The 11167-nt window shown below is 43.2% G+C and overlaps 1 protein-coding gene across 10 annotated transcripts; it reads left to right on the top strand.

The window, feature by feature from the left end:
* The first annotated feature begins 487 nt into the window (after positions 1-487).
* On the top strand, positions 488-10128 carry LOC106572831 (uncharacterized). Of its 10 annotated transcripts, none has more exons than XM_014147339.2 (6): positions 499-992; positions 2255-2409; positions 5472-5622; positions 5740-5821; positions 7643-7994; positions 8255-10128. In XM_014147339.2, exons 3-6 carry the CDS (start codon positions 5481-5483, stop codon positions 8765-8767), a joined length of 1089 nt encoding a protein of 362 aa, XP_014002814.1. In that variant the 5' UTR covers positions 499-992; positions 2255-2409; positions 5472-5480; the 3' UTR covers positions 8768-10128. The 10 variants fall into 10 exon arrangements, 9 of the variants coding, with proteins under 9 accessions (XP_014002811.1, XP_014002816.1, XP_014002814.1 ...); XM_014147343.2 differs by lacking the exon at positions 499-992 and adding an exon at positions 1087-1491 and having other exon boundaries at positions 5740-5859; XM_014147338.2 differs by lacking the exon at positions 499-992 and adding an exon at positions 1096-1491.
* The last annotated feature ends 1039 nt before the right edge of the window (positions 10129-11167 follow it).

Here is an 11167-nt window from a genome sequence, read left to right as displayed (position 1 = left end):
ACATATCAATCGCGCAATTAGGTCATTTATCACGGTTTGTAGTCGTAACATCTGACACATAATGGCACAATTGTCAGAAAATAGCCTAACACGAGTTAAAAATAAAAAAAACATTCGTCCAAGTGTTTTTTGCAGAGATTTTGACATCCCCTGTCCAACTTTCCTCCTTCAAACTCTCCTGTTGGATTTATCTGTAGTTATGCACATGCGGGATTTATTTACACGAGTTAAATCGACATCCATTGATGAAAATGATCTGCCGAGTTTAATAAAGGCGAATTATATTTTCTCTTGCAACATATTAAAATGTCTTTATTAGTCACGTTAGCTCGCAATCATTATTATTTGGATGGAAAACCGAATTTTGCTTCTTACAAATTGTGTCGATATTCCTTCTTCATTTGCTCGATAACGTTATGATAAAAGGGTTAATTGGCTAAATGTCACCTCTCTGGCTACTGTTAAACATGGGCTAGTGGTCAGGCCTTGTGGGCGGGTTTTGACTAGGCATGAAATCGACATTTGAGTTAGTCCCGATGTTTGAGCTAGACCTGGCAACCCTTCATCTACTCTTGTCATGTGCGTTTGGTAGTCGAGCGAGCAGTAGTTTTAATAAACTAACCCAACAGCTTTTTAAAAAGTTAAATATGCCAAGGAAGTGTGTTGTTTCTGGGTGCAGTAATACCCATAAGGACGGGGTTACGACTCATTTGTGGCCCAAAGACGACAAGTTAGCATTGAAGTGGGATCGGTTTGTCCGGTTGACGCGAGTGGATTGGATTAAGGGAACCACGGCCACTACTGTATGCGGTGCTCATTTCACCCCGGAGGACTTCGACGGCTACAAGCAGTGGAAGGCAGGATTCGGAACGAGACTCCGACTGAAAGCATGTGCTGTACCGACCCTGCATGTGAAGACTGCCGTTACAACCTCGGTTTCTGACCAACCAAACATTACGTCAACAACGTCATCAGCGATGACGATAAACCGGGTAAATTCAATGTGTTAAACTTTTACTATAGCTAGCAACACTTGGCTAATTTAGCTATGTATTATGACAACCACCATTTTAAAATAGTATTTTATTTTGTTAATTTATTCACGCCCGTCCTGTTGGTGGCGGTAATCCATTTTGCGTGTAGTTCACCATAATATCCACCGAAGAAGAACTGCGTTCATCTGTTCTTTAACTTTAGGCAATGACGTGCAAAAGCAAGACAGATTGTGCAGTAGTTGGCTGCAAGGCAGCAGATGTTTCTTTGCACGGTCTTCCAAACGAACAGTCACTTCGTCGGATTTGGCTTCGATTTATTTTTAATAATCAAGTGCCAGAGAAGTTAAGTCCGAACCTGTGCTTATGCACAGTACACTTCACATCGGACTGCATTGCAAGGCTGACTAGGTACACAAGTGGATTTGCCAATAGCTTGATCCTCCGTCATGGTTCTGTCCCATCTATCTTACACCCGGCAGCAGCAACCATTCAAGAAGTAGGTGTCTAGTTATAGTTATTCTATCATTAAAAGTAAAGGACTTTCTATAACTTGTAATTCAGCTGCTAGCTAGCTAACGTTAGCTGCACTTGACGTGGTGGTCTAGCATCACAATCAGTCAGTCTTTGCTATCAGCAATCGTGAAATTGTCCTAAAACAATGTTGACAGGGGGTTAATATTAACTAACTTAGGTATCTACCGTCGGTGCAAGGCTACAATAACCTCACCGGCCAGTTTATTATGTACACCCCCCTTACCTCCAGAACAGCCTGAATTCTTCTGGGAATTCTACAAGGAAACGTTCCACAGGGCTGTTGGTCCATGCTGAAGTGACGGCATCAGTTGCTTCAGATAGAATCGCGTTACACTCATGCTGCGACCAGCCCGTTCCATCTCATCCCAAAGATGCACTATTGGTTTGAGGTCTGGGGACTGACCAGGCCACTCAAGTAAACTGAACCCACTGTCATGTTCCAGGCAATGTTTTTCCACTCCTCAGTTGTCCAGTGTTGGTGATCGGTTCCCTAGTGGAGCCGAATCTTCATGCCTTTAGCTGATAGGAGTGGAAGCCTGTGGTTGTCTGCTGTAACAGTACTTCCATGAGAAGGATCGATGAGTTGTGCGTTACGAGATGCCGTTCTGCACAACACTGTTGTACTGCTCTGTTATTTGTCTGTTTGTGGCCCGCCTGTTCGCTTGCACACAGTTCTTGCCATTCTCCTTCGACCTCCCTCATCAATGAGCTGTTTTTGCCCACAGGACAGCCGATGACTGGGTGCCTTTTGTTTGTCGCACCATTCTTGGTAAACCCAAGACGCTGTCGTGCGTGAAAAGCCCAGGAGGGTGGACGTTTCTGAGATACTGGATCTGGCACGCCTGGCACTGACGATCATACCACACTCCAAGTTGCTTAGGTTACTCGTTTTGCCCATTCTAACGTTCAATCACACAGTAACTGAATGCCTGTCTGCCTTATTTATTTAACAAGCTACGGCCACATGACTCACTGTCTGTAGCTGCGATCCATTTTAATGAACGGGGACTGAGATTGTATATTGAGACAGAAGGTAAATACATTTGAAAACTCATCAACTCTAGACCATGTGGTGGCAGTAGTATTATGTTGCCAATATGTCACTTTACAACCCCCCCCCCCAACCCAACATTACAAATACACTCTGTTCAGACGTGCATTCTGAAGAATCATGTAAACAGTAGCCACTCCACCACGTCACAATAGAGAGCAATGATTTGTCCTTTTGTAGGCACTAAATCGGCAATGGGTTGTTGGCTAAAAGGCTGTGGGGAAATTAATGGGGTTTTTATAGGATTTTTGGTTAATCGTCGAGAAAAATAAGGTCTGTGGTAAACACAGGCTTAGGATATCTAAGTTTTGTTCTATGAGAGATTTAATCAGCTAATGTAGCTTTGTGCTTTTAAAAAAATTACATAAATGCCCTAAAATTCACAAAGGCTTTCATAGACCAAAACATTTTAAGATCTCCTAAGCCTGTGTTAAACTCAGACCTTATTTTCGCCGTTTATCCCAAAACCTCATCGGAATGGTTTTTAGGACTACTGGTAATTTATAGATTACATATATATATATATATATTAACCCTTATGTTTTACACATTCTCATTTACTGCAATGACTTGGGGAATAGTTACAGGGGAGAGGAGGGGGGGATGAATGAGTCAATTGGAAGCTGGGGATGATTAGGTGGCCATGATGGTATGAGGGCCAGATTGGGAATTTAGCCAGGACACCGGGGTTAACACCCCTACTCTTACGATAAGCACCATGGGATCTTTAGTGACCACAGAGACTCAGGTCACCCGTTTAACATCCCGTCCAAAAGACAGCACCCGACACAAGGCAATGTCCCCAATCACTGCCCTGGGGCATTGGGATATATATATATATTTTTTCAGCCCAGAGGAAAGATTACCTCCTACTGGCCCTCCAACACCATTCCCAGCAGCATCTGGTCTCCCATCCAGGGACCAACCCTGCTTAGCCTCAGAGGCCAGCCAGCAAGGTGGTATGCTGCTGGTGCTCTAAAATTTGAAATATTTTTTATTTAACTAGGCAAGTCGGTTAAGAACATTCTTATTTACAATAACGGTCTACCCCGGCTAAACCCTAATGACGCTGGGCCAATTGTGCGCCACCCTATGGGACTCCCAATCATGGCTGGTTATGACACAGCCTGGACTTGAACCAGGGTTTGTAGTGACTCCTCTAGCACTGAGACGCAGTGCCTTGGACGGCTGCGCCACTCGGGAGCCTATAGGGTCTGGCACCAGCGGGAGCCTTCTTAAGACAGACGCTGTGAGACATACAAGCTCAGACAGGTCTAATGTTGACAGCATAGGCGGGGCATAAGTTTTGGGAAACTAATTTTTCACCATCAAAATGGATGTTTTAGTAATAAAGCATTCCATGCATCATCACATTTGCATACTTATGTAAGGGAGCCACCTATTTGTAATGTGATGAGTAGATTGGATAGTCATAATTTAAGCTAATCGTATAACTCAATCACTGTTGGCAAAAAAAGAGGGTTCAATGCATGTCTGAGCGCCTATAGCATAGAGTAGGACTAGGCTACATCAGATACGTTTCTTTCTTTGCACATGAAAAATGTGGCTTTTCATTCAACCCTACTACACTTTATATGGAGCGGCAGCGTAGCCTAGTGGTTAGAGCGTTGGACTAGTAACCGAATGGTTGCAAGTTCGAATCTCCTAGCTGACAAGGTACAAATCTGTCGTTCTGTCCCTGAACAAGGCAGTTAACCCACTAGGCCGTCACTGAAAATAAGAATTTGTTCTTAACTGACTTGCCTCGTTAAATAAAGTTAAAAAAGAAAGAAAAAAAGACTGGAGACATTAGCAGACTACTTTTTTTAATACGATAAATGACAGGGTAGCCTACTCTGCTGATACTGACAAACAGATCAGTAAAAACATTGTCCATATAATAGGTCCTACGAGAAGGGGAGACGCTAATAGAATATGACGTCCGTCTCAACTGGACAAGGAAGTTAATGTCCAAAAACAAACTTTAAGTGGCACTGACCCAACAATGAGAAATACAATTTTATTTGTCACATGCACCGAATACAACAGGTGTAGACAGTGAAATGCTGACTTACAAGCCCTTAACCAACAATACAGTTCACGAAATAGAGTGAAGGTGTTAGTGTAGTGCAGTACCGGGGATTTGGCCGACGCTCTCCGCTGGTGCCAGTAAGATAGTTGAGCGAACAACAGTAACCCAACTAAAAGACTTTTAGCCATTTTGCTCTCCAAACTTCATTTTCCCGCAATTGTATTTTGAAATATTGCAATATGCCTGTCTGGGCCGCTCTACTTTTCACTGACAGTCGCAACTCAACAGTTCATTTAGCATCTACACTAAACAAAAATGTAAAACATGCAGTCCCATGTTTTGTGAGTTGAAATAAAAAATCCCCAAAACGTTCTCTCAAATTGTACACAAATTAGTTTACGTCCCTGTTAGTGAGCATTTCTTCTTTGTGAAGATAATCCTTCCACCTGACAGGAGTGGCATATCAAGAAGCTGATTAAACACCATGATCATTACACAGGTGCACCTTGTGCTGGGGACAATAAAAAGCCACTCTAAAATGTGCAGTTTTGTCACACAGCACAATGCCACAGATGTTTTGAGGGAGGGTACAATTGGCATGCTGACTGCAGGAATGTCCACCAGAGCTGTTGCCAGAGAATTGAATTTTAATTTCTCTACCATCAACTGCCTCCAAGGTCATTTTCCAGAATTTGTCAGTATGTCCAACCTGCCTCACAAGCACTGACCACGTGTTTGGCGTTGTGTGGGCGAGCGTTCATTCTCAATATCAGTGAAGGGTAAAGAAAATATTTCGCCAAATATTGCAAACCCCCTGTTGTTATAGTTGATAAGATGTTGTTTATGTTGTCTTGTTTAGGTGGAAAACATGACGTTGGGCGTGACGACAAAATATGAAACAACAACATGCAACATTACAGTACCATCACCTCCAAGATGCGCTGTGGTACCGCTAAAACAAAACGTGTCAACACAGGCTTATTATTACAGAGAAGAAAAGAAAAACAAAGGTGAGTGTTATGGCTCGTATCTTTTTTGTAGAATGGTTTCCTCCTTTTCAATTACAGCTGGAATGAATTGGTGTTTACATGCTGCTGTATTGTTTTGTTTTGTGTCTGATTTTACAGCTGTCCAAGTCTGGCCAATCCGGAAGAATGTCGTAGTCAATACTTCCTTTACGGAGGACATACCACCGAAGGAAGTGAACCGGTATATACAGTTGAAGTCAGAAGTTTACATACACTTAGGTTGGAGTCATTAAAACTCATTTTTCAACCACTACGCAAATTTCTTGTTAACAAACTATAGTTTTGGCAAGTCCGTTACGACATCTACTTTGTGCATGACACAAGTCATTTTTCCAACAATAGTTTACAGACAGATTATTTCACTTATAATTCACTGTATCACAATTCCAGTGGGTCAGAAGTTTACATACACTAAGTTGACTGTGCCTTTAAACAGCTTGGAAAATTCCAGAAATTGATGTCATGACTTTAGAAGCTTCTGATAGGCTAATTGACATCATTTGAGTCAATTGGAGGTGTACCTGTGGATGTGTTTCAAGGCCAACCTTCAAACTCAGTGCCTCTTTGCTTGACATCATGGGAAATCAAAAGAAATCAGCCAAGACCTCAGAAAATGAAATTGTAGACCTCCACAAGTCTGGTTCATCCTTGGGGCAATTTCCAAATGCCTGAAGGTACCACGTTCATCTGTACAAATAATAGTACGCAAGTATAAACACCATGGGACCACACAGCTGTCATACCGCTCAGGAAGGAGACGCGTTCTGTCTCCTAGAGATGAACGTACTTTGGTGCGAAAAGTGCAAATCAATCCCAGAACAACAGCAAAGGACCTTGTGAAGATGCTGGAGGAAACAAGTACAAAAGTATCTATATCCACAGTAAAACGAGTACCATATCGACATAGGCTGCTCAGCAAGGAAGAGGCCACTGCTCCAAAACCGCCATAAAAATGCCAGACTACAGTTTGCATCTGCACATGGGGACAAAGATCATACTTTTTGGAGAAATGTCCTCTGGTCTGATGAAACAAAAATATAACTGTTTGGCCATAAGGACCATCGTTATGTTTGGAGGAAAAAGAGGGAGGCTTGCAAACTGAAGAACACCATCCCAACCATGAAGCACGGGGGTGGCAGCATCATGTTGTGGTGGTGCTTTGCTACAGGAGGGACTGGTGCACTTCACAAAATAGATGGCATCATGAGGTAGGAAAATCATGTGGATATATTGAAGCAGCATCTCAAGACATCAGTCAGGAAGTTAAAGCTTGGTCGCATATGGGTCTTCCAAATGGACAATGACCCCAAGCATACTTCCAAAGTTGTGGAAAATGGCTTAAGGACAACAAAGTCAAGGTATTGGAGTGACCATCACAAAGCCCTGACCTCAATCCTATAGAAAATTTGTGGACAGAACTGAAAAAGCTTGTGTGAGCAAGGAGGCTTACAAACCTGACTCAGTTACACCAGCTCTGTCAGGAGGAATTGGCCAAAATTCACCCAAGTTATTGTGGGAAGCTTGTGGAAGGCTACCTGAAGCGTTTGACCGACGTTAAACAATTTAAAGGCAATGCTACCAGATGAGTGTATGTAAACTTCTGACCCACTGGGAATGTGATAAAAGATTAAATTAAATAATTCTCTCCTATTATTGACATTTCACATTCTTAAAATAATGTAGTGATCCTAACTGACCTAAAACAGGGAATTTTTACCAGGATTAAATGTCAGGAATTGTGAAACTGAGTTTAATTGTATTTGGCTAAGGTGTATAAACTTCCAACTTCAACTCTACATTTATTTTTGTTAAAGTGGGAAACTATTGTAAATTAATTGGCTAATGAATGTTGGGCCCATAGCCTAAGTAATATGAGCAACTACTCAGCTGAAAATTGTCATACAAATATGCATAATGACTTTTGACCTGTCTCACTGTCTGGCCTGCTTGCAAATCCTAATCTGTCATAGCTTGTGATTATAAATAAATAATTTTCTTCCAGTTTACACTCTGTTGCGGTGTACATGGCCAGGAAGTACGTGGTCTTTGAAGAATGCCTCCTTCCATTGTTCAAGACTTGTCCGGTCTGTCGCAGCTCCTGCAGCATCGACAAGTTCATCCAAGATACCCTGCTCACCATCAACCAGTTCTGCAACCACTGTGACCACCGGAGCCAATGGAAGAGCCAGCCCTTTAACCTCCCAGCTAGATACCTGTCCTCTTCAGCAGCATCGACTGGCACAACTGATGCTTCGATTGGCACCACAACTGGCACCACTACTGGCACATCCACTGACGCTCTGACTGACTCCTCAACTGGCCCAACTTGCACCTTCAATTCTCAGACCCTGAAGGTAGACTATATCATTTTTCACTATACAATGCATGAATAGAAATACACAAGCCATTAAAAACAAGCCTATTTTTAATTATGAGATGTTTGTCAAGTTAAACAATAACTACAATTGTCGTCAGCCATATGGCTACCTCATTTTAACTAAGTGAAATCAGGAGGTTGGCTGATGTCCCATTCTGCATTGGGATTCTGTCTAGCCAGTAGTTAAGTGTAGATGTTGGTAGAGGAGTTGCTCATTATTGTTCATTGTCCTTGTAGACAGCGGAGGACGGTGATCTTCTGTTGGAGAATTACGATGGCGATATTTTCAACAAGGGTCTGGAGGACATTCAGACCCTGGTGTTTGAGACAACCTTTTGTGTGCATGATGACGACAAAGCCATGAAGAAGATATGTCAACGTCAGTCCTTGGAGGAGGAACAGGAAGAGGAGGCTAGGGAGGAAGAGGAGGCTAGGGAGGAAGAGGAGGCTAGGGGGGAGGAGGAGGGCTCCGATGTGGAGTGGCAACGTGAGGTTGAGTTAAGTCCTCTTCTAGCCTCAGATTCAGAATGGGATTCCCGGGTGCTCTGCCCCGATTGTGGCACGTTTATTAAAGGCTCCAAGGCTCACCTCTGCGAGCATGCCAAGCCGTTTGTCTGCCAGGACTGTGGCAAGCGGTTTGTTAACGAGACCACTCAACATTCACCAAAGAATCCACAAGCCAGGCTATGTGCACGGGTGCAAGTACTGCCTCAAGCCATTCCAGAGCAGGCCGGAGAAGCTGAGGCATGAGGAGAGTCACCTGCGTGTAGAAAAGCCCTACGAATGCCCCAACTGCCCCATACGATTCAGCGACATTAAAGCCCGGGACGGCCACCTTCAAAGCCACAGAGGGCCCACATGGTACATTTGCAACATCTGCAAAATGGAGTTTACAAGTAGTAGCTACCTGGAAAGACACATGCTAGTCCACAGCGGGGAGAAGCCCTACACATGCCCCGAGTGCCAGCGCTCCTTCAACCAGGCGAGCCACCTCAAGTCTCACATGCGCCTTCACACGGGCGAGCGGCCGTACAAGTGCCGGCAAGTCCTTCAACCACAACGTGAGTCTGAAAAGCCACGTCCAGCACTACCATCCGGACCCTGCCTCTGGGACCAAGGAGAAGAAACAGGAGCCAGTCTCAAACTCTGAGACTTTGACTGAACAACGGGTAGTGACCGAGGAGAGTCGAAAGACAAATGCAGGGTCTGGGCAGGAAAGAGTGAAGAGGGCAGGGAGGAAGAGGAAACGCCTGACCTTTGATTATGAGGAGTTGGGGGAGAGTGAGCGCAACAGTGACTCAGACTTCAACCCAGGGGCAGAAGAGGGTGGTAGCAACAAGACTACAGGCAGACCAATAGGCAGGCCGAGAATGAGACCAGGGACCACCAGAGAGATGTATGCGGGAAGTGTGAATAAAGAGCATGATGGATCCAACCTGAATGAACAGTGGGAAGAGGAGGACAGGGGGACCAAAAGGAAGGCCACAAGAAGGAGGAGAGGAAGACCAAGAGCCATTGAAGAGATGCATGAGGGAACTGCTTGCGAAGAGCTTGATGAATCAAACCTGAATGAACAAGTGCCATCAATAGAGACTGCTCTTTCTGAACTTTTAGAGAGTTGTGGGCCAATTCAAAATGTAGATGAGGTTTTTGACCCGATGAAGAATTAACTGTTAGTTATTGAGGATTTGTCTTTTTCCCCCCTATATTTTCTATCTTTTTTACACGTTGAAGAAAAATACTTTTGATTTGACACAAATGTCCATAAGGTTCAAGATTCTACTCTAAAGCAGGGTCAACAAGGAAACTGTCGACAGGTCCCAAATTGTACCCTATTCCCTATACAGCGCACTACTTTTGAACAGCCTAGATTGCATTGATTTCAGACACCGTTGCGTTGAGCCATGGTCATAAGCCTACCGCCTGATTCCTTATGTTCAACATTGTGTTCTAGTGAACTTGACGAGTTGCTGTCTACATTATGATCAGTTAAGAAAAGTGACAGACAATGCAAAGTGCCTCCTATACTTTGTCGTTGAAAAGCGGTTATCTTGGATTGTAATTCCTATCATTTGCAGACATGATTGTAATAAACGTCATTATAAACCGGGTGGTTCGAGCCCTGAATGCTGATTGGCTGGCTGAAAGCCGTATACCACGGGTATTACCAAAAATGACTTTTTACTGTTCTAATTACGTTGGTAACCAGTTTATAAACAGCAATAAGGCACCTCTGGGGTTTGTGTTATATGGCAGATATACCACGGCTAAGGGCTGTATCCAGACACAAGCATTTTAATTATTTTACTTTTATTATTGAATAGTATTACTGCTACATTTTGAATTTTTTTCCAACCCACCTCCAATCTAGACTTTCATAAACCTTAAACAGTTAAAAGTAGATTGGCCCTGGGGTGAGGTCAACGATTAATCAGGGCCGATTTCAAGTTTTCATAACAATCGGTAATCGGCATTTTTGGACACCGATTACATTGCACTCCACAAGGAGACTGTGTGGCAGGCTGACTACCTGTTATGTGAGTGCAGCAAGGAGCCAAGGTAAGGTGCTAGCTAGCATTAAACTGTTTTTTTATAAAATAAATCTTAACATAATCACTAGTTAACTAGCTTGTCCCGCTTTGCATATAATCGATGCGGTGCTTGTTAATGTATCATTGAATCACAGCCTACTTCGCCAAACGGGTGATTTAACAAGCGCATTCGAAAAAAAGCAGTCGTTGCACCAATGTGTACCTAACCATAAACATCAATGCCTTTCTTAAAATCAATACACAAGTATATATTTTTAAACCTGCATATTTAGTTAATATTGCCTGCTAACATGAATTTCTTTTAACTAGGGAAAATGTAACTTCTCTTGCGTTCTGTGCAAGCAGAGTCAGGGTATATGCAGCAGTTTGGTCTAGAACAAGTATGTGCGTCCACTCTTTCCCAAGAATGGATTAAGAAACACGTTTGTATTCAGGGATGTGAAAAGCTCTGAACATTACAGATAAAAATAGAATGAAGAGAGCTGACAGGATTCTCTGTTCTATCTGACGAACATCATTCCTACCCAATCCATTTCTTTAGGAATGTTCTGTAACGTTAAATCCCTGGACAGGCCTATGGTTTATTAGGTCAGGCCCA

Source organism: Salmo salar, chromosome ssa15 (assembly GCF_905237065.1).
Source record: "Salmo salar chromosome ssa15, Ssal_v3.1, whole genome shotgun sequence".
In the NCBI taxonomy this organism is placed as follows: domain Eukaryota; kingdom Metazoa; phylum Chordata; class Actinopteri; order Salmoniformes; family Salmonidae; genus Salmo; species Salmo salar.
Note: the sequence above shows the minus strand (reverse complement) of the source record. Positions and strands in the feature narration are given on the sequence as shown.

Bases quoted from the DNA above. Each gene is read 5' to 3' on its own strand.
- LOC106572831 (XM_014147335.2), top strand. From the start codon at position 510: ATGAAATCGACATTTGAGTTAGTCCCGATGTTTGAGCTAGACCTGGCA. The intron at 5,822-7,642 runs GTATATACAGTT...ATTTTCTTCCAG, and splicing joins CCACCGAAGGAAGTGAACCG to TTTACACTCTGTTGCGGTGT. The intron at 7,995-8,254 runs GTAGACTATATC...TTGTCCTTGTAG, and splicing joins TCAATTCTCAGACCCTGAAG to ACAGCGGAGGACGGTGATCT.